The 27467-nt window shown below is 42.3% G+C and overlaps 1 protein-coding gene across 2 annotated transcripts in view; it reads right to left on the bottom strand.

Moving 5' to 3' along the window:
* Positions 1-25642, bottom strand: part of rerg (RAS-like, estrogen-regulated, growth inhibitor) — a 28820-nt gene extending 3178 nt beyond the window's left edge. Inside the window, exons 1-3 of one of the 2 annotated variants that reach the window (XM_023817761.2) lie at positions 25365-25642; positions 20347-20530; positions 6120-6176 (exon numbers count right to left, since the gene is read on the bottom strand). In XM_023817761.2, the coding sequence (XP_023673529.1) occupies positions 6120-6176; positions 20347-20407 (118 nt within the window). In that variant the 5' untranslated portion in view covers positions 20408-20530; positions 25365-25642. The remainder of the gene's footprint in view (positions 1-6119; positions 6177-20346; positions 20531-25364) is intronic. The other variant, XM_072711327.1, reaches the window with a different exon arrangement.
* Between the last annotated feature and the right edge of the window lie 1825 nt (positions 25643-27467).

Below are 27467 nucleotides of genomic sequence, written 5' to 3'. Positions count from 1 at the left end.
AAGTCCATCGGGATGGAAGCTGTTGATATCCTGAGTTTACTCACAGTGCTGTGTTAAAGGGCCATCGGGCTGTCTGTACATCTGCTCTCCCTTAATGCTGTAAAATCGGTCACTGAGAGTATGCGATTTCATAGAAGCCCGTCGAGAGAGGCCCAGATGAGGTTAGATGAGAAGAAAATGCAAGGCAGTGTCGCTATTCGCGACATAGCTAAGCATAACAATAAGCTTTACACATAAGCTTCACACATTCTTCCTGTGGTTTGGGTTCACATGTTTTTAATTCACTGGCATCAAAGCGCAATTTCTTCTGAGTTTTACAAGCTAAACAAAACAAGGCTGCTCTTGATACCAGGAAGCTGAGGCGAGACAGAAATGCTGATCTTCAGAGGCAGGGGTTAATGTTTTACAGCAGCGAGTAAAATTGGGGCAGACAATGCCTGGCTACATTTGCCAAGAAATATGTATACTCTTTAAAAAGTGCTAGGTGCTTGGTTTTTTATTTAATGGACCAAACCAATAACAGTGTCAACACATAGGGTGTAAGTACTGTAGTTACAAGTTCAGTATGTGAAAATGTGACGAATAATTCAGTTGGATAATTCAGGTCCAGAGAGTAAAAGTCCAGACCGAGATTTTGTTTCAACCAACCAGTTGAGTACTCTGTTGGCCAGTTTCCCAGTCAAGGATTAAGCCTAAGCCTAGACTAGCTTTGAGTTACAATGGTGAATCTCCATTGAAACGGCAATTTAGTCCGAGACTAGTCTTAATCCTAGTTCGGGAAACCGGCCCTGTGACTGTGACTCTTTAAGCTCAACTGGTTGGTTGAAACAAAATCTTGGTCTGGACGTTTATTCTTTGGACCTGAATTACCCAACTCTGAATTTAAGTTACAAAAATTTGAAGAGTGGTAAAAGCCTTTTCTTCCACTGTGATGTTAAATTCAGCTTGCCTTGTTTACAATGCTTCAACCAAATTTGCTTCACCCCAAGAGCCTGTTTATCTGGTTGATATTCTCAGAGTGATGCCGCCGCTAGGCCTGTGGAGGCTCAGAGTGATGCCGCCGCTAGGCCTGTGGAGGCTCAGAGTGATGCCGCCGCTAGGCCTGTGGAGGCTCAGAGTGATGCCGCCGCTTGGCCTGTGGAGGCTCAGAGTGATGCCGCCGCTAGGCCTGTGGAGGCTCAGAGTGATGCCGCCGCTTGGCCTGTGGAGGCTCAGAGTGATGCCGCCGCTTGGCCTGTGGAGGCTCAGAGTGATGCCGCCGCTAGGCCTGTGGAGGCTCAGAGCGATGCCGCCGCTTGGCCTGTGGAGGCTCAGAGTGATGCCGCCGCTAGGACTGTGGAGGCTCAGAGTGATGCCGCCGCTTGGCCTGTGGAGGCTCAGAGCGATGCTGCCGCTTGGCCTGTGGAGGCTCAGAGCGATGCTGCCGCTTGGCCTGTGGAGGCTCAGAGCGATGCTGCTGCTTGGCCTGTGGAGGCTCAGAGTGATGCCGCCGCTTGGCCTGTGGAGGCTCAGAGTGATGCCGCCGCTAGGCCTGTGGAGGCTCAGAGTGATGCCGCCGCTTGGCCTGTGGAGGCTCAGAGTGATGCCGCCGCTTGGCCTGTGGAGGCTCAGAGTGATGCCGCCGCTTGGCCTGTGGAGGCTCAGAGTGATGCCGCCGCTTGGCCTGTGGAGGCTCAGAGTGATGCTGCTGCTAGGCACATGCACATCCTGAGAGTCCCAATAGATCATTTAAAATCCAAGATGGCGGCATGTATGATCTGATGTGTGTTTGTCCCTTTGTCTATACTTATTTGTTTGCTTCTGTGCTCATATATGTGGATACTATGACTGAGCTTTTTGGTTTTCAAATGAAATAATTTTCAATGGATTATGGACTCCTTTGCTACAGAAAAAATGATTAAATCTAAGGCTAGATGTTTATATTAGTAATCCATTTAGCTTAACCAGGTGCCAGCAGGCCCAGCTACCATCTCCAGGCCCTAGCAGCCCAGCTACCATCTCCAGGCCCTAGCAGCCCAGCTACCATCTCCAGGCTCTGCTAGCAACCCAGCTACCATCTCCAGGCCTTGCTAGCTTTTCTAGGCCCAAGTAGCCTGGATACCATCGCGAAGCTCTGCTAGCAGCCCAGCTACCATCTTCAGGCTCTGCTTTGATCCTGAGGCCCTGCTAGCTCTCCAGGCCCAAGCAGCCCAGCTACCATCTCCATGGCCCTAGCAAGCCCAGCTACCATCTCCAGGCCCTAGCAGCCTAGCTACCATCTTCAAGCCCTAGCAGCTTAGCTACCATCTCCAAGCTCTGCTTGCAACCCAGCTACCATCTCCAGGTTCTGCTAGCAGCCCAGCTACCATCTCCAGGCTCTGCTAGCAGCCCAGCTACCATCTCCAGGCCCTAGCAGCCCAGCTACCATCTCCAGGCCCTGCTAACTTTTCTAGGCCCTAGTAGCCCGGATACCATCTCCAGGCTTTGCTAGCAGCCCAGCTAACATCTCCAGGCTGTACTTGGATCCTGAGGCTCTGCTAGCCTTTTTAAGGCCCTAGCAGCCCAGCTACCATCTCCAGGTTCTGCTAGCAGCACAGCTAACATCTCCAGGTTCTACTTGGATCCTGAGGCTCAGCTAGCTTCTCCTGGCTTTGCCAATATCTTCTGCTAATATGGCTCTTCTCTTAATGTTGCTTTGTTCATTGTTTTTGCAGAATTTAAGATCAAGTGATTTTTACTGGGTGAGTACATCTTATAACATCTGTGGCTCTTATGATATAGTCTATGGATACAACTGCTCAGCCTTTGTGCATTCCCCTCAAATGCCAAAAGAGTTGGCAGAGGACTTAAACTTAGCCTGGTTTCTACCTAGAGATATACCCCAACTTCAAAATCTTTTGATTTTAAATGATTATTTTGTGTTTGATGGCAGGTATTGCTGGGACTCTCATTCTAAAACCATTACAGATTCCTCATATACTAATGGCAAACAGAGATGGTTAATATTTTTATTGCTGCTTTTATCCGGCAATGTGCAGCCAAACCCAGGCCCTGAGTTGCAGTGTATTCCTTTGCCATCTGATGTGAAATCAATGTCTGGTTTGAGTGTAATTCACCTTAATGTTCGTAGTTTGTTATCCAAAATGGATCTGCTTAGAATTTGGGTGAATTTAACAGATGCAGATATTGTTGTGCTATCTGAAACCTGGCTGACAAAATCAATTGCTGACACTGATATTGGAATGATTGGTTATAACGTGTTTCGTGCCGACAGACCAAGGAAGGGTGGTGGGGTTGCTATTTATGTCAAATCTAAATTTAGTGTGAAGCTAGTTTATTCTGAATCAATTATTAAGCAGCTGGAATTTCTGGCAGTGAAGGTGGAATTGTCTAAGGGCCTTTATGTTACTGTTGTTGGGTGTTATAGGCCTCCTTCTGCCCTGAGTACTGCATTGCAGACTCTAATGCAACTTTTATCCAGATTGGACTACTCTGAAATTATTTTAGCAGGTGATCTAAACTGGGACTGGCTGAATCCTTGTTCAGATGAATTTAAGTCATTCTGTGATTCCGTTAATTTTACACAGTTAGTTAATTCTCCCACTCATCCAAATCTCAAGTGCCATGAGAAATCTACCTTAATTGATTTGATTTTGACTAATGTCCCGCACAAATTCTCTGCAGTTGGTGTTTTTTGCAATGACTTAAGTGACCACTGTGTTGTTGCTGCTGTAAGGAACACTAAGATGCTCAAATGTAAACCGCGAGTAATCTGTAAGAGGAATCTCAAAAAATTTAATGAACAGGGTTTTTGTCATGATTTGTTTAATTGTGACTGGAGTAGAATAGAGCTGATTCCTGATGTGGAGTCAGCCTGGATCTTTTTCAGGGACAGTTTTTTGCAAGTCATAGATAGACACGCCCCATTTAAGAGCTTCAGAGTTAAGGGGCGTGACAACCCCTGGTTTTCCTCTGAGCTTGGAGACATTCTTCATGACCGCAATTTAGCTTGGGCCAAAGCAAGAAAAACGGGCTCTTCGTCTGATTGGCTTGTTTTTAGGCAATTAAGAAATAAATGCTCTTCTTTTATTAAGAAAGCAAAATCTGACTTTTATCTGTCAGCCACTACAGACACTTTAAATGATCCCAGAAAATTTTGGAAGGCTATAAAATCACTTTCACTAAACAAAGATAGTATTAATGTTCCTTCTTTTATTATGAAAGAGTCTGCAGTTGTTCATGATAAGCTGGAGATATTGAACCATTTTAATGAGCATTTTATTCAGTCTGGTTCTTTGTGTGACATTGCTGGTCCTGCTACTGTGGCACCTTGTAGAGATGTACCAGTTTCTACAAGTGTCTATAATTTCTCTCCATTTTTAGTGGCTGACGTTTACAAAGCCCTGAAAGAGCAGGTTCCTGAAAAACCTCCAGGACCTGATCTTATAGAGCCTTACTTTTTAAAAATAGCTGCTGATTGTGTTGCAAAGCCTCTAACGTACCTTTTTAATCTCACTTTAGAGAGCAACACCATTCCCAAAGTATGGAAATCTGCATTTGTTTATCCATTATTGAAAGGGGGTGACCCGTCAAATTTAAATAATTATAGGCCAATTTCTAATCTGTCTGTTTTGGCCAAAACTCTTGAAGCCCTGGTGAGTAATCAGATGAAAGACTTCCTGCATGTACAGAATATTTTATCCCCAGTTCAGTCAGGTTTTAGAAAAAAACATAGTACCATCACAGCTGCAATGAAGGTGATAAATGACATCTTTGTTGCTCGTGATCAGAAGCAGCATTGTGCATCACTTTTTATTGATTTGTCAAAAGCTTTTGATACGGTTGATCATGATGTTTTAAAGATTAGGCTTCTTAATTCAGGGTTCTCAGAGAAAACTGTCTCTTGGTTCTCAAACTATCTTAGTGACAGAACCCAGTGTATTAAGCATGGTGGTGTTCACTCTAGTATTTTACCAATTCTTAAAGGGGTGCCACAAGGCTCTGTGTTAGGCCCTCTTTTATTTACTATTTATATAAATAACCTTGATCGGCATGTGTCTGATGCAAACTTTCATTTTTATGCAGATGACACAGTTATTTACTGCTGTGCATCTTCGCTAAAGCAAGCCATTGAACATTTACAGAATGCTTTCACTGTGGTTCAAAACACTTTGCTACAGTTGAAACTTGTGCTCAACGCAGATAAAACCAAACTTATGCTTTTCACGGACCCTCGGAATAGACCACTGAATGTTCCCTCAGTTGTTACTCTTGATGGACGGGAAATACAGATTGTTACAGTTTATAAGTATCTTGGTATTGTTATTGATGATTGCCTGTCTTTTAAGCCTCATGTTCACAGCCTAGTGAGAAAGTTGAGGCAAAAATTGGGTTTTTATTTTCGAAATAAGCTGTGCTTTTCTTTTAATGTTAAAAAACGGCTGGTGGCATCCACTTTTTTATCTGTGTTGGACTATGGTGATATTTTATATATGCATTCATCTGCTCAATGTCTTCATATGGTCGATGCAGCCTATCATGCCTCGTTGAGATTTATCACCAACTGTAAAGCTCGCAGCCACCACTGTGAGCTGTACTCTCGTGTAGGATGGTCTGCTTTAGCCACACGGAGGCTCTGTCATTGGCACACCTTTATATATAAGGCTATTCTTGGTGTGCTTCCATCCTATTTATGTTCACTTCTTATGAAAAAAATTACTGGTCATTATTCTCTCCGTTCTCAGGCTGTTGTCTTGCTTTCTGTCCCACATGTTAGAACTGAGCTGGGTAAAAGGGCCTTTGTTTATTCTGCACCCTTTACATGGAATTTGCTGCAGAACAACTTAAAACTTAGTAAATTGATTCCTTTGAGTGTTTTTAAGTCAAAAATGAGATGTTTTAAGTTGGATTCCCTCACATGTCAATGTTTTAACTGAGATTTCATTGTAAAGAGTTTCATTGTTTTTTTATTTATTTGTTTTTATTTTGTTTTTGTATGTATGTACTGGCATACTGTTGTGATGTAACTTAGCTGCCTATCTTGGCCAGGTCTCCCTTGCAAAAGAGATTTTTAATCTCAATGGGCTTCTCCTGGTTAAATAAAGGATATAAATAAAAATACCAATCAACACTCTCCTTACCGAGTGTAGGGTCATATTCCCAGATGAACCTCTTGGTCAGAAACCTCACCACGAGAGCTGTAGACAAAGATTGAGACATGTCAGACAGAGAGGAAATCTGCTGTAAGCACCAAATTCACATCTACACCCAATGACGTATTTTTCTTACAGCGGATTGGACAGCCCAACATCTGTTTCGATTTGGCTTAATGTTATGACAGCTATGCCTTATGTTATGAGATCAGCATCTAGCCACATCTTCTACAAAGCAAGGGCAAAGGGTCCTTTGATATCAACCAACCAGCACACATGGAGTGATGATAACTCCCTATATCACATTTTGATGCTATCTTTCCAACTAAAGTGATGTTCCTGTGTGTGACTGTAAGTCAGGGAAACTTAGCCCATATGTCATGCAACTTGGAGGTAGACAAATTCAAAACTTCATCTATGTTCTTGTCCAAAATTAAACATACAGTACTTAAAGCTTTTGCCCCATAGGTAGGAATTTTCTGTTTGATGAATATTTACAAATTTGGAACAATTCCAGCTGACAAAAGATACTGCACTTAATAAATATACCGATATTTTATTAATATACTGTATACATTGACTCAACCACTGATGATAAAGGTTTACATTATGCATCTACAAAGTTAGGAAGTCACAAAGAAATCGTAGGGATAGCATCTGCCGTTTCTGTTGTTTTTTGTATTTCCAAATATTACGACAAATGTATATTATTAGTTTCTGTGGTGGATAGTTCCAGTCCAGAAAGTAAAAATCCAGGCCAAGATCCACCTCTGATTATTAATATTAACCCCCTATTTGTTGCCAGGTGTGAGTATTCACCCTTAAAAACTGTGAGCATGCACTGCTATACACTGCTCCACACTAACCTTAATGTACTCCATACTTCCTGATTTCACCATCATACAAACTGGTCTGTCCCTGTGACCTTTGCACCCACACTAGCCCATCTGTAAAAGTGTTGGTTTATTTAGTATTTATTCTGCTTCTATCTATCCTCAGTAATACAGTGAATAATAAATTATTTACATAGTTTAGCTAAAGAAATGGCCTTTATTAATACAAATGATTGCTCTACCAATGAATAGTTAATAGATACTTTTTCTCCATTGGGAAGCTCAATTTTTGCCCCCATTTCGCTTTTTGTAGGTGAGAGCAAGCTGGCAGTGAAGGGCAGCCAACCATAGCAGCACCCAGGAAGATGGGGGTTAAGGGTCTTGTTCAAGGGCCTACGGATGTACTAAGGCTGGCCTTGAACCAGCAGCCTTCTGATCACGGGTGCAGAGAGTCAAGACTGGTTCATACTTCTCTGTACATGCAACACTCACACATCCGCACTTCACATTCAGACATGGAAACGGTCATACTTCTCCAGTAAAGCCGCTTGTCGTAGAAGATATAAATTGAGAGCATGTGTATGTTGCGTACTTGCTGCATCACACCAATATGGACATCGAGGAGGAAGAGCTTGCACATGCACAGTGTGTCCAGAGCTGCACGTACACCGTCCGTGCGTAGACAAAATTTGGAGTGTAGCATGTGTTCATCCAAGGAGACGCATGATGATACAAAATGTGTTGCAAAAGTCCACATGGACACGCCCACATGTACGCATGCGGAGAAGAGGGAATCAGCCTTTAGCCCACGGAGCCCCCACACGATGCCCCCAATACAAGGCTGTCTATTGTGCCAAGGGGCTCAAGAATGATCAGGTCATTTTAAAAACATTTTAGCCAACATTTCTAAAGTTTGCTTCACTGAAATGTCCATTAGGTTCGGTTTTCTAGGTCAATGTAATTCAGGGATCATTACATCTACTGGGATAAGATAAGCAGTTGCAAGCATGAATGCATCAGTTGCCCACAGCTGTTTTTTGTGGCATAATTGCAGGTGGTGAGAAGCCTTCTGTTTTATAAGGTAATGTTTCTGAAACTATATTCTGGAAGACAGTATTTATATATCAGAGTAATTAAGACGTTAATGACATCCTAAATCACTGTCTGGCTGAAGGTGAAAACAGTTACTGTTAGTGGAGAGATTTTACATTTTAGAGAACGTCCCACTGATACAAGCTCACATATGCACAAGTACACAGACTTGGGACAGGTAGTGACTGCCAGGACATTAACCTGAAGGAAGGCCAGGTTTCCTGCTAAACAGCCAAGACTCCTTCATGAGACAGATTTACAAGCTGAGCTTCCCCCTCAGAGCAGGTCTGGCGTTACTGAGTGCTACCCCAGACAGATAATACAGCAACATCAAGGCCAAAGATTATAGTATATTTTTTTGTATTCTGTGGAACTATTTGACCAATTAAACATTGCAAAGTGACATACCCCATAGCTGCATTACCATCAACAAACTCCATTCATCCAATTTCTGGTCCTATTCAGAGTCGTGGGGGGGCCCGGAGCCCATGAGTACAAGGCAGGGAACAACCCAGGACAAGACACCAACCCATCGCAGGGCACACTCACACACCATCCATCCATCCATCCATTCATTATCTCCTGCTTATCTGAGGTCGGGTCGCGGGGGCAGCAGTCTCAGCAGGGAAACCCAGACTTCCCTCTCCCCGGCCACTTCATCCAGCACCTCTGGGGGAATCTAGAGACGTTCCCAGGCCAGCCGAGAGACAGAGTCCAGCGTGTCCTGGGTCTTCCCCGGGGCCTACTCCCAGTGGGACATAGCTCACATCGCACCCAACCCCTATGGCCCCTCCTATAGGTGGTGAGCCCATTGGAGGGGGGACCCACGTGCCTTGTTCGGGCTGTGCCCGACCAGGCCCCATGAGTGCAGGCCTGGGCACCAGGCGCTCGCCATCGAGCCCCACCCCCAGGCCTGGCTCCAGGGGGGGGGGCCCGGTGACCCGCGTCCAGGCAAGGAAAACCGTGGTTCCACTATTTTATGCATCATTAGGGGTCTTATGAGCCGCACTTCATCTGGTTCCTCACCCCGGACCTGTTTGCCTTGGGTGACCCTACCAGGGGCATAAAGCCCCGGGCAACTTAGCTCCTGGGATCATTGGAACACGTAAACCCCTCCACCACGATAAGGTGACGGCTCCAGGTATCACTCACATATGCAGCCCTATGGGCAATTTGGTAACTCCAATTAAGCTCATCATGTTTTGGACAGTAGGGGGACACCAGAGTACCCAGAGGAAACCCTATGATGACACATTGAGAACATGCAAATGCCACACACATGGAGCCACGATGGAGACTTGAATCCAGGTCCTACTGGTGTGTGGCAACATCACTAACCACAGTGCCACCCCATCAACAAACTCATTTGGTTAATTAATTTGCTTTAAGCCAACACATCTCAGCTACTTAGATAAGTAGTTTTGAAGTCAAATGAAATTGAATGTCTGCCTTAATTTAGTCCCCTGATCATAATAGCTTTGCTCTTACTATAGGAACAAACAGCTTAGTTTTGATTCTCAGTCATCTTCATGAGCTCCTATCCAAGTAACACCCCAAAAAAATCTTACTGGCATGAGATTGTAAGTGTAATTGTAGACAGAATTAAAATATCACAAATACATGGTCATGCAGTGGTTAGCACTGTCACCTCATATCTCTGGGACCAGGGTTCAAGGTTCAGCCGTGACTCCATGTGTATGGAATTTGCATGTTCTCCCTGTGGGGTTTCCTCTGGTTACTCTGGTTTCCCCCCACAGTCCGAAAACCATGCTGAAGTTGGATAAAGCTACCATAGGTGTGAGTTTGCCCTGCCCTGTGATGGGTTGGTGCCCCATCCTGAGATGTTCCCTGCCTTCTGCCCATCGCCTGTAGGACTCGCTCTGGACCCCCAGTGACCCTGGATGGATGGATAAAATGCTATCTACAAGAATGCATTTAGTCCAAAATGACACAGAAGTGAGAAAAGGGTCAGAGAACAGTGTGAACCAGTGTTCTTGAAGCAGTTGGGATTTAAGGCTTAGGCAGAAGGGGTCAAAGAGCCTATGTCCTATGCGTGACCCTCTCCTCTGCAGGTACTTAACATTACCAGACTTAACTATTCCAGTAAAAAAAAAACAAGGAAATAAAACCATGACAAAGGTCATTACTGGCAAGGAAAGGATTTATTATGGTGGATTTTCCTTTCCTGAGAAAGAATGTAAATAGGTCAAAATTGAGGATATCTCATAACCAGGACTGATGAAAACAAAATAATCAAAGGCAGGGATAGAGTTTCGGGGCCCAACATGTAATCAATGTCCAAGGAGGCTACAGTACATCTCAGTTCTCATCCGTTATTGGCTGAAACAAAAAGGACCTATCAATTTATACACTGTGCTGAGAAAAGAGGAGCCGGTGAAGCTAATCAATAGGAATAATGCGGCCTCTCCAGAAAGGCCAGAGGACAAGCATGTGTCTTCCCATTTCTTTTTATTAAAATCTCTGATGCTCTTAAAATCACATAAAAGAGAAATAACTTAATCCATAACATATTCTGTATATCATCATTGCTGTCACACAACCAACGGCGCGGCAGCTGAATCTTGTTTTTGTTGGGTGGATCTCCAGGGATATTAAAATGGTTTTATTCCCTCTACAAGTGGTTACTAAATAAAGGGGAAGATATTCTCTCAATGATCAATACCTTAAGGGTTGTGAGTTCGATTACTGCCATCATTTTGTGTTTGTGTGAAGTTTGCATGTTCTGTTCATGCTGCATGACTTTCCTTTGGGTACTTAGGTTTGTTTCCTCAGTTCAAACACATGCTGTTGGTCTAATTAGCAGCTCTAAATTGCCTGTGGAGATAAAGTATATGCCCTGGGAAATGTCTGGGACAGGCTCTAGGTGATTACTAGCAGCTAGCAGAAACAGTTAAGAAGATGGGTAGATAAGGTACATGTAGGGTTAGGTAATCATACTAGACAAAACATACGCCTGGGTCAGTATTTAGTTTATACGCCCATGTCAACAGAAGGTTACATGAATTTCACTTGTTTCACAAAAGACAGATTACAGCACATGGAATCCTCAGGATTCCACAAGCTTTTGATCTCCAGATCTGGACAGCAGAGCAGATTACTTACCGCAGTCAGTATATTAGCTATAGAATCAAAGACAGCAAGCCATTGCTGCTTTAACAGTGGCTGTCATGTTTAAATTTCAGTCAGTTCTACATGCCTGCATAAAACTTCAGGGATTCAGATAAGATCATGCAGCTTCTTCACTGTCTGTGATGCATAAAGGATTTTAACAAGTTCACAGGTTAGCTACAGTACACTGAATTTAATTGTTAAAGCATCGTCGATTCTGCTAATGAGCCAGTACTCTGATCTCACAGGCGCAGGGCCAAGGCTCTCAAGGCTCATCAAAAGTTTGCAGTGAGATTACATTAGGGGCGAAACGAGGGAGACCTGCCTACCGCATTCATCGGATCTTGCCTCTGGGGGTATGCAAGCTGGCCAATCCAGCCTTGGGACTTATGTAGAGCTAGCTCTAGCACCAACATAGAGCTAGCCATAGTGCTACTGTACAGCCACCAGTAGCACTAACATAGAGCTAGCCATAGTGCTAATGTAGTGCCACGTGTAGCACTAACATAGCGCTAGCCGTAGTGCTAACGTAGAGCCAACCATAGCACTGACATAGAGCTAGCTGTAGTGCTAACGTAGTGCCACCTGTAACACTAACATAGAGCTAGCCGCAGTGCTAATGTAGTGCCACCTGTAGCACTAACATAGCACTAGCCATAGTGCTAACATAGAGCCAACCATAGCACTGACATAGAGCTAGCTGTAGTGCTAACGTAGTGCCACCTGTAACACTAACATAGAGCTACCCGTAGTGCTAATGTAGTGCCACCTGTAGCACTAACATAGAGCTAGCCGTAGTGCTAACGTAGAACCATGCATAATACTAACATAGAGCCTTTGTCCTAACACAGACCTGGCCAAGCTTCACATCTCAGGGGGTAAAGTCACGAGTCATGGGACACACATTGTTTGCCGTCACAATAGTTACACCTGCTTCCTTTTACGTCACCCAGGAAAGCAACATTGCCAGATATTTTTCAGACTAAAGGCCCTTTCTACTTTTCACAAAGCCATGCTGCAAAAAATTGTTTTTGAAGGAGCAGCAGCTGAACTTTCTAGATGAGTTACAGAGAAAGCTTACAATTATTATGTAAATTACTCTTCAAAACGCATTTATTAAAGTCACTTAGCAGATTTTTGTTTTATCCACAGTGAATTACACACTACAGTTTTACACAATTTTTATTTACACAGCTGCAAATTTGGATCGAAGCAATTCATACTTCAGAATGATCTTTAACAGTTAAAACGTGATTAATGCTAGAAAGAAATAATAAATCCCTCTGAAAACGTCATATGTTTTCTGAAAATTAGCCCCAGGGCTCTCTCTGGCTGGCAAAGCAACGAGTATTTCATTACTACATTGTAACATGGCCAATATATGACTAACACTCAGTGTATGTGTGAAATATTAAAGGCTTATGTGATGCAATTATACTGGATCAAACCACTGCTTCAGACAGAGAGATTGAGCTTAAATTCATGATGGGGACAAGTGCTTTAAAAATGAATTGTTTATATAGAATAAAGCATGCTGGAAAAAAGAACATGGTATGTACAGATTTGTCTGGCTCTCTGTAGACCTATACTTTCAAAGGCATACGTATTTTATTTGAGAAAGGAAATCGCTCATTTTTGTGGGCTTGTATGTGAAGGCATTAATGGACCACAAATTAAGCCCCTTAAAATATCTTAAGTGAAGACGACTGGCAGCTTCGTCAGACTCGCCCTGGAAAAATATTAACGGAGGCATTTACCCCAGAGACACTATGAAAAGTTTGTGCCAGAATAAAATACGGTAAAACAGGTTTAATAGGGCCGGCATTAAATTGTGAAAGCCTTGTAAGCATCAGGGACAAGAAAAGTAGGCTGTTAAAGAAAACCGAACGATATGACTCATGCACCGGGGACAGCTAGCAGACAGCTCACGAAACACAGCGGAGGATCGGAAAGCGGTGAGAGCCTAAAAATAAAGGCACTGAAGGGTCTTTTCTCGGGGCTGTCGCCAGGCTCCAGCTCTGGCGATGGACCGGTTCAGGTCGGTGAATACTGATGTCTACCCAGCCATGGGCACGGTGAGAGATAAACTAGACACATCCTGTTCCAATTACAGGCAAAAGATAACCCAGCAGATGTGGGAAGCGCTGAAGGAATCCGATCACAACCCCCCCCCCCCCCCCCCACGCTTTGGAAAGGTGCCGGAGATAATTAGCAAGAACATCATGCTAAGTTTGCAAACTTATCATTGCCTAATGAGTGCTGATAATGGGGTACGGGTTTTGGGAAAAAAGATTTCAATTCATGTGCTCTACAAGGATATTCCTCTGATTTGAGTTTCGACATCTTTAACGAGCACATTTTTTTATGCTCAGAGCTGCAGAAACACTTTAAATATTTTCAGCATCCTGTAACGCTGCAGTGTCCACATATCACCTTAAGGTCCCTCTGCCGATTCCGTATATCGGTTCTCTTCCAGCAGCAGATGGATTGGTTCAGCTAATGCTCTCATTTTCAAGATCACGATTACTTGAATCAGGTGTTCCAGAGGACAAGGAACCAGTATCATACAGGACTGCTATTGCTTAATATGTACAGCTGCAATTCCCCCCCCCCCCACACACATTTCCCAACAGTCTAATGGTACTCATCTCATATCCCATCATACTCTGTTCTTTCATCTATCTACCTTGATGAATAAATTCAGTCATACTTGCCTTGTACCTTAAACACTACACCAAATAACCATTAAAGGCACAAGAATTAGAAGATTTTTTGCAGTAACACATTATGCTACTCTGAGGACCTTTCCATTGAAGCACATCTTAAGGAAGTATGACAATCATGCAGTTGTTAAATTATGTATGCAGGCCACGTTTGTCAGAAGTACTTTTTCAGTGGAGCAGAACATAGGTCTTCATGGCTGGTGACTCACACACTTGAAATTGTTAATCCTTTACTTCCTCTCATGGTTTCGTCTACCAGTGGAAACACTGAGAATTTAAAACACACAGACCTGAATGTGACTTTTAAATGGGTTGAAATCTTTATAATTCTGATGGGATCTCACATCATTTTGAAAAAACAGGTGCTGTCTTAGTTGTGTTGGCTGATGGACAGTGCTGTCAACATGCAGGTCTCCCTAGACACCGCACCCAGCCATTGAACAAGGAAAATTGCACCTCTATTACAACACAGCTCTCTACTTTACTTTTTGCGTATTATTGCTACAGTTTTAATACGACTGTCTTCATTCACGACATAATGAATATGTTTCGCGAAAGATTAACTGAGAAAGCGAAATGCATAAAATCTAATCAGGAATTATATTGCCTATTTAGAATTTCAATTTCCCAAATGTCGCAATGAATAAAATCTCACATATTTTCGGAATGTTACTGTGAGTAATTACCGGGTTTTAGAGAGGGCTCTGCATCCAAGACCCTGCGCTCTGTTTAGCATGGAACATCATATTTTTATCTTTGTTCCTACTTAGGTTTTTCTGTGTCATGGTGGGTCCTGTTCCCTTTAACGACTTTTTGAGGATTGTTTCCAGGTTTCATATTCGTTTTTCTTCCCCACGGAACTGGAATGCCAGCGTACAGACTCAGAGACAGACATGGAGCTTCTCAAACTGGACCACCTACCAAAGGTTCATCTACTGGGGTCCCTGATCCAGATCTGACCCCTGGAACACAAACACTGGAGCCCACGTTGACCCTAAACACTGGCTTATGATCGCATAATTTATGTAAATGTTTTCTATAACCTCACCATCTGATAGTCCCTATGATGTGGCACTAACGAGCCGCACCTGTTCCTCATTTAACCCCACCTCTCATTTCAGCCCTCGTGTGGATGATCCCAGGTGCCTCTCGTCTGCTCCCTCATCTGTGGTGTATATAGTGCCTCCTCTTCCTGAGCTCCCCGGTTTGGTCATTGTATTGCTACATGTGTGATCCTGCTGCCTGTCAGTGCTACCCCCCCGTTTACCCTGCACCTCTGTGTTTCTCCCCTGCTCTCCCTGCCTTGTTCTGTCCCCTCGCGGTCCGTTTCCTTTTGCCTTTTGTATTGTGTTTTTGTTAGAATAAAAGCCCTTTCTTTTTCCTCGACGCATGCCTTCGCCTCCATCCTTCCCGAACCTTGACACTGAGTTATGATTAACAGTTTTATCACATTGCATTTTGCTGAATGCTTTAATCTGGAACATGCCCATCTTTGTTTTAGGGTTAATCTCTGCATTTCATATGATGGCCAGTTTTCTTATATTTCAAACAGACATACATAGGGATATAAAAAAAAAACTGCAGCATTGCGGAGTGGCTGAAATTCTGGATAGTTAATCTCTGCTTGTTTGTGAAGCTGGACATTAGTGATGGTAGAGATGGGCATTGATTTACAGCCTTCCTCGGCAGGGTTTATGGCCTGTGCCGTCCAACCTGTTAATCTAGCACAGTACATAAAGAGTGAAGAAGCTTCAGGATTTATATGACTGTCAGCTTTCAGGCCAGCCCCATCTGATAGCTGACACACAGGAAAATCGAGGGGAAAAGAACTCAAGCCAAAGCATGCATATCCCCTCTGATTAAATATTGGTACACTCTGCACTACGACTAAACAAAACTACTCCCAGCAGATTTAGACATACCATCATAAACAGAGATATTGCCTCAACATCCAGATTTCTTTCCCCTGGTGACAGTTTTCCAAATATAATTATATGAGATTCCCTTCTATACACTTTGATTATGAACGTGTGTGTATATTTAAAATGGAGTTTTAAGCACTCATGTGACCTAAAAAGATGCTATTCCTGTTTTCATTGAGCCAAAAACAGATGGACTCCATTTGCAAGAAGAAAACCGGTTTCCTGTACGAATGGATGAATTGCAAATACTCTGGCCTAAAAAGCTCACTTTACAAAAAAAATAAATAAAAAAATACAGCGACAAATGGACTTTGTAATTTCAGTCAGGTACCTCACGTTTGTAAAATTCATTGTATGAATAATATTCTATCTGTCTTTTTCTTATTTATCTAGTCTGATTTATTATGTATTTATATAAAGCAGAATTACATATATTTGTAAAAAGTGAGAAATGGTGTAAATGACGTAATGATAATAATAAAATGATATGATAAATGCACTTCAAAACAGAGAATAAAATAGTCACACCACCTGTTTATGCTAAACAGCTTTCAGTCGGAGTCCAAATAACTATGTACTGAAACAGTTTCTCAAAATTCTGATGATAAAAAATTCAAATCTGTAATAATTCATGACTAGGCTTTTCTGGGCATCTGCGTAATAATTATAATGACGATGTGAATCACACCTTGCGATCTGTTCATCACTGAGGAATGTGAATCATCCTGCACATTTAATAATAATTCTGCGTGGGCCTTTCCAGTTTTATCCTCGACATTTCCCCTGATGTGGCATGTCCACCACAGCTCTCAAAGTGACCTTTAAACATTTGATCTCCTCTCCTTCAGGGTCTGTACTGTCCAACCCGGCTCCTGGTGTATCTTCCCCTTTTAGCCAGTAGGTGTCGCTGGCCATCCTGTACCCCTCCGTCTTTGAATCCCTAGTGTGTTCATCTCTGTTCCTTGACCACTGAGTAGCTCATGGCTTGAGTGAGGCTTAGAAGCTGACATCCCTCCTGTTGCGTTCAAGGCTGGCTTTTGGCCTACGACACCCTTTGTTTATTTTTGGCTTTTAGTCTATCGTTAGCTTTTGGTTTTCCCTTGTATCTTTTATGGTTTATCCTTGTGTCTTTGTTTGTGTGTTCTTTGGTTCTTAGTTATTCCTAGTGTTGTTAGCTTTTAGTGTTCAGTCTTTGTTGGAGATACCTTGTTTCGTGATTAGATTATTGTAATCCACCCCTGCTGATTCTAGTTAATCTGTGTCCCCTTTGATTGATAGAGTTCATTACAAGTTACACCTGTACTTTGTTTGCCCTGATTCTTTGTGTGTATTTAAGTGCCTGCTCTCACTCTGTTTGTTAGTTGATCTTTCTTGTGCCATGTTACAAGTCCTACTCCCTATGTTGTTCTGTTCCTTTAATAAACCCTGTTGTTGTCTTGGAGTTACCCATGGATCATCACCTCTTTTTCTGCCAGCATCATGCCCCACTGTGATTTGTAACCAATTTTAATTTCATTAACAGTTTGTGTAGTTTAACTTTTTAAAACTTTTCGCAAATTACCTCAACTGACCATCACTGAGGAGGAAAAACATTGAAAAATGGAAAACAATAAAAAACAAAGGACAGTTTGTTTAATACTATAGTACTATAGTATATTTGAGTATATAAAGCCCCTTGCCGTGTGTCAGGCTGACATAAAAAATGAACTGCTTGAAACTTTTTTCCATTATTTATGACCAATCCTCTGAGGTTGATGCAATAAAAAGACATTCACCTTGTTCTCGAGGCTGAGATCCAGTCACCAATCAGAACTGAACCCCTTTACCCTCAAAAGCATCTGATTGCTCATTGCTAGTACATTAAAGTGAAAAAATAAAGTAAAATGCAAATTACTTTTCCAGATATTACTGACAAATTCAACCTAGTTTCCTGGGACACCATAATAGTACACTTTATTCTGTTCAGAAAGATGATTACTATGATTACTGGCAAGTGACATTAATCAAAATCGTATTCATCAGAGGCTGTTTGTCCGTTGCACAGATATACTTCTCTGTATAGTACAGGTGCCTTAAATCGAGATTGAGAGTAGTAATCACAGTAGAGCACATATGTGACCCGTACGTGCATCATTACAGAGTCAGATGTATTCAGTGTGTGTGGTTATCCCTGGGTACACCTCCATCAACAGAAGGTCCTTTGATTGTGCATCTGTCTACAGCAGGGGTGGGATCCGGTTCTATGGAGGGCCACTGTGGGTGCAGGCTTTTGGGACAACCTCTCAATCAGCCAATAACAGTGGGTCACCAGGACTGGAGTTGAGAAGCACTGCTTCCACAATCATGCCGTTTGTCTGATTGAGAGGTCATCCCACAAACCCGCACCGTCGTTGGCCCTCCATGGAACTGGTTCCACACCACTGGTCTACACCATTGCTTTGGACCTCTCATCCCATGCACCTACAGCACGCCATCTTCATTCAGTCTGAAGATACAGCTCTCAGAGCCTTATTCTGCGGGCGTGAAAGTGGCCCAGTGACATTTCTGAGAATTCCTTAAAAGCACTTTTATCATGTAGCATCTTCAGATGGAAGTTATTTTGGGTTTTGATTCAATTAGTGATGAATTAGATTTCCGTAATAGGCGCAGAGCATAAAGGACTCATTTTTGATTTCATTACTCCATTAGCCGCCTGCCTGGCTTTCAGAGTTAAGAGTTTTGTTTTTTTTAACTAGTGCAGATATGAATGAGGGCTTTAATTCTTTGTGAGTCACCAGATGACTCATCACTTTATGGTGAGCTGTAAGGACAGTGCAGGATTTTGTTTGATCTATGTAGGCAGGTGTGCATACATAAGCTCCATCGGAAAGCCCACATTGCACTATTGCACAGAATTTATCACGTACGTGGGCCATTATTTTTAAACTCAGTGTTAAAATGGTTTAGCTGCATTGTATGGAAATGTATTGCCAGACCACTATATTCATTATAATCTAGTGTCTGATTTCTAATTAAGATTACAAGAGGTGGTTTCTGTTCCACATAGTATTTATGGGTAATTTAAATTTTTATATTTGATTTCTAAATTTTTATACAAATAAAAGGTTTAAAAGGTAAGCTGCCGTTTACATTCCAAACCCATTATCAATAGATTAATGTGTCAAGTTTTTTTAAATGAGGGGAAAAAAATCAAACCCTTTCTTGAAATAATCCATTTTATTACTTACCACTCTCATATTGGCAGATTCCAGCAAGAAATGGGGATTTTTTGGGACATAATGCAACGGAGGGGTTTATTTAAGGATATAAGGAAATGTGTTCCAAGTTTAAGGATTAGGAATGAAACGTGCACTTCCTGCAGCCTGCATGCACAGAAATTTTAATTACAATTCCAGAGCAGCATGCAGAAAACGAGACATGTAATACAGTTACTATTTGCTAAAACATTAAAGTATAAAAAAGACAAGAAAGCCATTTCAACATGAGTCAAATGAATCAAATGATTCATTTAAGGGTAAATGGCCACATGATCTGGCACTCTGGGCATAACCCTGCACTGGGAGGCACATGTTCCAGGCCCCCCCGTGACCAGGATAAGCGGTTAGGAGATGGATGGATGGATGGATGGATGGTAAAATGACCAGAAGTCTTCCAAGGAGGAGTGGAGTGGCACCAGAGATTTTCTTTTGCTGGTGTTATGGGTTTGCATGACTTTTCAGCGAGGCTGCTCTGAAATTTAGGGTTTCCCCTTAATGTGCCTGTCCTCACAACTGAATTTGTACTAAAACACCCCAACACGCATGCACAGATATGCAGGAACATATGAAGTACCCACTCCATGACAGTTACAGTGACATTCAGTCTTAAACACAAGGTGAGATATTAAATTATAGTATTCACACAATAAAAATTTTAAAAAAATCTTTAAAAAAAACACAGAAATTCCCATTGTACTGTAGCCATTTTGATAAGTGTTGTACATCACCTCATGTATACGGTTTTCAAATTAACACAGAATCAATTGTGCCACAATGGTTGTGCCAAACACGCTGTCATGTCTCACACAGATGAATGTACTTCATGGACATAAATGTTGATGTTGGATGGTAAGGAGCACATCGCCCTTCAGTTATCATTGGATGATAAATTATATATAAGGGGGTTAAGGACACACTGAGACCACTGGGCCCTTCACAGACCCACATGAAACACAGAACAGGAATGTATCCAAGAGAAAATCCGGAAACCAACAAAGAGAGTGATTTTCTGAATCTGAGTTCCATGCTGTGGATGACTCATCGCAATAACCATTGACGGAGTTAAAAGATGTTCCAAAGGGAATGAAATGTGCGTGTTTCACAGAGAGGATTAATCAAAAAACGAAAAATGAAAAGGAAAGGAATTGCTAAGGAAAGGAAAGGAATTGCTAATACAACTTCAGCGCTCAGCCTGGAACTTGATATGTGGAAATCATGTCCACAAGGAAAACGGAAGGTTCTCCGTCCGCTGCGCTTACCTGATTTCCCCACGCCAGCTCTGCCAAAAACAGCCAGCTTGATCTCTGCGCTCTTTGCCATGGCTGGCAGGCTCTACAGCCGAGGTTGTGGGCGAGTTGGCCGAGTCACAGAACCTACGATTCCCCTGGTGGATGTCTGCATGCAGACACGACGAGTTGTCAGCAATCCCTGGCACCAGGAAATCTGTCAGTTGATAAATAATTATACCTTACATCAGTACATTCAGACCCACGGTCAGGGCTTTAATCCAGAACATTCTTGTTCCAACGAAACATAGCATTGGGCACTTTTTAGAGGTGTTGGTATGGCCAAGAAGGGAAGCCATCCTGTGGTCTGAGTGGAGTCCAATGCCCCAGTGCAGTGACTGGGATACTGTGGCCAAAAGAGAAGCCCATCCTTTGGTCTGTGGCCCCTTTTCCACTCCACTGGTGCCAGTGCTGGCACTGGGGCTGGTGCTCGGCTGGTGCTGAAGTTGGGAACCAACAAGAGCCGGCCTGCATTTCCACGGACTTGAGAGCCCAGTGGGAACCGGGTGACAACACTGCGCCACGTCACAAACCACGCCCACATCATCTTTATTTTGCATTGCCTCGGTTACTCCGCCCACCTCTCATGACGACACGGGTGCTTCATCCAGACCAGCAAAGGTTTGGTGCCGGTTTGGAGCCAATTTTGCAGCACAGGTGCCATTTTTCTGTGGAGAAAATGTGGCACTGGTTCGGCACCGGCACCTTTGCAGTGGAAAAGGGGTATGTGTGGATCCCAATGCCCCAGTACGGTGATGGGGACACTGTGCTGTAAAAATGGCACCATCCTATGGATGAGACATAAAAATGAGGTCCTAATTCTCTGAGGTCATAAAAGATCCCTGGGCATTTTTCAAAAGAGTAGGGGCGGTACCCTGATGCCCTGGCTAAAGCTGCTAACAGTGCCCCTTTCAAATCTGGCCTCCTAATCATCCCCTATATCTAACTGGTGAATTCTCTCCTGCCCCTTCACCACCTGAGCGACTGTGTGGTGAGTGTATTGGCACAGAATGGCTGCCATCACATCATCCAGGTGGGGGCTATGCAGTGGTGGTGGTTTAAATGGCTCCCTACTGGTTTAGTAAAGCGCTTTGTGAGTCATGAAAAGCACTATATAAATGTAACATTCATTCATTCATTATTCAATTCATTCATTCATTCAATCATTTCTTTCACATACTAGTACTATAGAGCTGAGGACGAGGGGGGCAGCTATGGTGGAAACTTCCTTCTTATGTTTTTCAATGTGTACCCCCACCCCACCCCACCCCACCCCACCACCAATAACAAAGTTTTTATCTTGGTATTTACATACTAGTGAAGACAAAACCACAATATTCAAGTAGCCCTTCTCTGCATTGTGTTTCTAATCACTGATATTTCCATTTAGTAGATAATAAGAATGTAACTTTTAGTATTTCTTATTGATATCGTGTCATTCAAGTCTCCTCATGACTGAAAATGTAATTCTCTCTGTAAGATTTACAACTGTGTTTGATTTCGGCTGCACTTAATTCTGTGACTCCCTCATGAGCAGGCAATATAAACACAATGCTAAAATATTCATTTAGAAACATCAGTGATTAAATTACCCTCTAAACAGCTGAACTCACCATAACTAATCTATAAAAAAACAGGCAAACTTAGACTCAAATATTACAAATATTATTGATACCCTAGTAGTAATTTATTGTAGTGTCTCAATAAAATTATCCCCAAGTCATTAAGGTGTTCAACCATAAAAATCTGGCACCAAGAGGACCTCTTATCGATGTTTTCATAGGAATGGTAAAGAACTTGCAGGGTTGGCCTTGAACTTCCTTTCAATTGTTCATGATCTGTAACTAAATATATTCAGGTCAATTTACGGCTGATATGAATTGCATCAGGCCTTATAAACTGAACAGCAAGGGTGATAATACGACCGGAGTCTCCGGCAGTGTGCTACTGATGTCGCTAAGGTCACTAAATGAGGCAACTGCACAAGGGCATTTGCTAAAAGAATTAAACACCACTCTATGTACTTAGGTAACTGCTGAAAGTGAAATTATTATGCACAGGACTGGAGACCCTAGTAGGCCCTCTGTCTGGGATGTCTTCCACCACAATCATATAACGGTTCTATGACCCCCCCCCCCCCCCCCCCCAAGCCCTTCTTGGCACTGGAACAAGTCAACGAGTGGGTGTCAGATCCAAGCTATTGGCTCTCTGCCAAGGAACTAGAAGTGACCCTAAAGTTCTAAAGGGAAATTTCTCATTTTCTCCACATTCAGCATCACCAAAAATATGCAAATACTGCTTTGGAAATACAGTATGCTTGGTTTGCTAATGGACAAAGCACTAGCCTAAATGTTAAGGGCAAACAACATTGTGGCAGGATTAAATGTGCTTCCTAGCTGCCAGTGTAAAATGGCCCACCTACAGCAGTGCATGTCAAGGTCATGTCCCCAGTCCAGAGAAAGCACATTACTGCAGCCTTTCAGTTTTTTGTTTTTTTTTAATCCATCTGACATCAAGAAATGGAGCAAATAAACAAACAACACCCAGCTGGAGCCCTGTGACCTTCTGTAGGATAAGGAACAGCTCAGACTTTCTCACAATAGCCACAGGTCACCACAAGCCAGTGTCCCATTCATTGTTTATAGCAGTGTTTCCCAACCTGGTCCTCGGGGGCCCACTGACAGTTCACGTTTTTGCTCCCTCCCAGCTCCCTGCCAGACAGTCCACGTTTTTGCTCCCTCCCAGCTCCCTGCCAGACAGTAAACATTTTTGCTTCCTCCCAGCTCCCTGCCAGACAGTCCACGTTTTTTCTCCCTCCCAGCTCCCTGCCAGACAGTCCACATTTTTGCTCCTTCCCAGCTCCCTGCCAGACAGTCCACATTTGAAAAATGGACTGGAATGGGAAACACTGGTGTATAGTTTTTCCATCATTTGGATGTGTTTCACTTTTATAAATGCTTTTATGCGGATGGACTTTAGTGTGTGAAATGCAAGATCTTACACAGCTTCTGTTGGTAAAGTGTCAAGCTTTTGAGGATGCAAGGGTTAAGCGCCTGTTTGGGAAAGCTTCCTTAAATTACCCTAATTTAGTTAATTAGCCATTGAAAACAAGCTGTTTTTTCATACAGAGAAGCTTCATTAACTGATTAGCTTGTGTTCTATGGGTGGTTCTACGTAATGCAAAGAAAAGAAAATTTTATAACAGGAGTAGGTAGCATAGCAGATAGAGATATACTGTACTGTAGTGCAAAGGAGGCTCATAACTCAAATTTGGTAAAAATGCCTGTAACTGCATTTAAATAAATTTCTTAATATCCACTTTTTTCCTAGTGATTCAACAGCATGTGGTTAGCCATAGTCATTGCACAGGTTCCTCTTTTCTTAAGAGTCCATTTGTTGACATGGTCTTCAGGTCCCAGACACACTGCCCCCTACTTTCCACAATGTGTAGCGCAGTTATCAAGGACAAAGACGGTAGTTTGAAAGCTGTAGATTTAACTCTCAGGAGATCTTACTTTATTGCACTTATACATCCGTACTCCCGTAGAATTTCCAGCTGTGCCAAAGGGGGGAAATTTGTAAATTGTTGTGAATAAAAGCCAAGCAGCTGGAGGTAAAGTGATTATCTAAGAATTAATGCCAAGGTCTGTTCTTCCCCATTGCCCCCTGTGTATGACCCAGATACTACTCTTTAATGTGACACATTACTTGCTAGTTAAATAACTGGATTTTCTCGCACCTTCAGCTCTACATTTCACTAAAGGGAACACCAAGTAATGCAGCATAGCCTTGCTGACCCTTAGCCTCGAACAACGCGTCTTGTTCATACATAATAACTGGAAATGGAAATATACAAGCGAGTGCCTTTTCAGTCATGCCTAAATGAGTTATGACTGTTGAGTTATGGCAAAAGCTGCGAACCTTTGTGTCATGTCGTTTATTTAGCAAACAGCTTACCGATCTTTGCTGTCACATAAAGCAGAATAATGAAAAGACCGCAGTATTTTAACATATAATGAGAATGTTTCTTTAAAAAATCTGGTCAGAGAAATCATTTATAGCTGTGCAATACGGATTGTAACTACTGGAGAAAATACAGGAGACGATAAATGTGCAATCACCTGTAAAAGCGTTTCAAAGGCACCATCTCTGCCAGCAGCCGATTAAAATTAGAGGCGTTACATCACGACAGAAAGCAGCCATTCAACAACAAGTTACCAAGTAGGACCCAGATGTGACAAAAGATGTCAGTATATGTATTCACAGTACTTTTAACAATAATTTCAACAACAACTGTTTTTAAAAACTTTCAAAGGTACAGAGCGATGCGCTTGAAAATCCATGTAGTAGGCACATGGAGTGTAGGAGCGTGAGAAGGATATCGGTATCGTTTTAAAATATGTATATATTTCAAATGTTGATACCAATACAAATGTATTATCTTTAGACCATGTGTGATGTTTACGTAAGGTCCGGTCATACATGCATGCCTGACCAGAAAGCCTAATATTTATGATAAAATTAGATTGTTCGTAACATAAATGTAACCAACACCAAAAACATAATTTCATTAGAGTTCATCTATCATTCTCAGCTAAGAATGAACGGCAGAATGGGGGTTGTGGGGGTTGTCTTCTGTTCATGGTTACAACAAATGCAATTAAATCATTGGACAATAAAATAAACTTTTTCTCAAGAGGTTCTCAAAAGGTTAGTCTTTCGTTTTTTTCGTTATTTACGTAGGTGCACGACACCCAAAATGTCAATCAAGCAGAGAGAAATATGAACAGTACCAACGAACATAAGTAAAAACCTAAACGGATTAAAAGCAAATCACAACGTACAGACAATGATAACCTTGTACTATATTACACCATAATATTTTAACAAACCGCAATCAGCGAACTTTCCCATTTCAGTCAAAGTATCAACACATTTCATTATGATTAAACCAAAAACATGTTAATTAACAACGTAAATCGTTAACTTACCTAATAATATCTAGGAATGTAAAGGAATCCATAGATGTCGTGCAGCAGCCCCGTCCGATTAAAGTTCATCGGTATCATTCGGGCTGAGAGGATAAACAGGGTCTGACCTTCCCGAAAGCAGCCGCAAAGCGAGCGCTCCCTACGCGGCACACCTCTCATTAAGGTCCAACAGAGGAGCCGGGTCTACTCCGCAGGTCGGTCAATAGAAATACACGGAATGGAGTCCCCTCGAAATACACTGGGCGGGCCGCTGGGGATTAGAGATCAAGGCGCACTTTTACCAGCCGGTATCCCCATTCATTTCACCGCAGCATGTTCCTGCGAAAGAGAGCAAGAGCGCCCTCTTCTGAACCGCCTTGGGACGGAGCTTTTGTCAAGCTTGTAGGGATTCGTTTTCCGGAATGTACAAGAAAGTAAATAATTCTGTACAAAAAAATGTATATGATTTATATTGATTTAGATTCCTATTAGGCCTATAATGATCTGAGTAATACCAAACAACCTTTGTTACTAAGGTCAGAATCTTCACAGAGATATTCTACACTGCATGCAATTTACCATAAGAAATATAGGACTAATAATACATTTGATAATATATGTTTAATTGCATCGTTTTGATTAAATCTATTTAATGATTTTACTTATCACTTCTGTTCCTTTGTGTTTTATAAGCAAAAAAGAGGGGAAAAATTGCTAAAGCCTAATAAACTACTGTACAGATGCTGTATGGCCCAAGATTTCTTCCACCTTAATGAAACCAAATCAGACATTGTCGTTTTTAGCCCACTTGACTCCATTACACAGATCTCCAATAACCTAGATCAACTATCTTGCTTCATTAATCCATTTTTTCAAAAACCTTGGATCTGCTCTCAAGTTTGACAAACAGGTTAATGCAGTTGTCAAATCCAGTTTCTTCCAGCTCAGAACCATCTCAAAAATTAAACCATTTCTCTCATCAAGTCACCATTAAATAGTCATCTATGCATTCATCACTTCAGCTCGCTGTACCCCAGAATCAACCAGTCATCCCTGTCCCCACCTTCAGCAAGGCTTCTCACTGGCTCCAGAAAAAGAGATCGCATAACCCTACTCTGGCCTCTCTTCACTGGTTCCCAGTCCACCTTGGGATCAGTTTTAAGGTCCTCCTGTTTGTCTTTTAAAGCCTTAAATGGCATAGCCCCCTCATCCACTTCAGAACTCATATGTTCCTATACAGCCTCCAGGCCTCTCAGCTCATCAGAAATGGGTTTTCTCATAATCTCTCGTCCCAAACAGAAACTAAAAGGTGACATACATTCTTTGTTGTAGCCCCCAGAGTGTCTGCCTGTCTATGCTGACCTTGTACAGCGTTTTGGTCAACAAATGTTTAAAAATGCTTCATAAATACATTTCACTTTAAACTAGCACAGACCACTATGCAGTAGTACGTGGCATTTTTGGAGACAGCTTATTAGAATTCTTGTTCTTGTATTTCAGAATGAAGGTAAGAATTCCAATATACTACATGAATGTTTTATGAACCTCGGGCGCAATAATCATCAGTGTATAGGCTGAGGAAGTGGACACAATAAGATCAGCTTTATGTTAATGCTGAGGTCGCTGACATGAAGTCTGTATAGGGCCAATGAACCAGCAATCAACATGCAAGAAATGCTGCAGTTCAACCATATACTTCTTTTTCTCAATACACAGTTAATTTAATTGTCTTAAGAATTAAATTGAATATAAATATGAAGGTATTTTGGGTGGTATGGTAGCTGAATGAGCAGCACTGTTGCTACTCTCACGACTGAATAAAAGATTTTTTTGTCTATTCAAGCTTTTTGAAGACACCTTCCTGCCTCCACTTTCTAAGAAATGCTGAGAATGACTCCTTCCTCCATCCATCCCCTTGACTGAAGAATTTACTTTGAAGAATTTACATGGAGGCGGGTAGCGCAGTGGTAGGACAGCAGCCTCATGCCTGCGGGATTCTGCGGCGTCGTGTATCCATGGAGTTCCAACGACATTATTATCCAACGACATACCTAGCTTGTGTCTCTAAATTGGCAATAGTGTATGACAGTGCATGAACCTTGTAACGGATTAGCATCAAGTCCA

Source organism: Paramormyrops kingsleyae, chromosome 1 (assembly GCF_048594095.1).
Source record: "Paramormyrops kingsleyae isolate MSU_618 chromosome 1, PKINGS_0.4, whole genome shotgun sequence".
In the NCBI taxonomy this organism is placed as follows: Eukaryota; Metazoa; Chordata; class Actinopteri; order Osteoglossiformes; family Mormyridae; genus Paramormyrops; species Paramormyrops kingsleyae.
The sequence above is the reverse complement of the archived record's forward strand: the minus strand, read 5'-3'. Positions and strand labels throughout refer to the sequence as shown.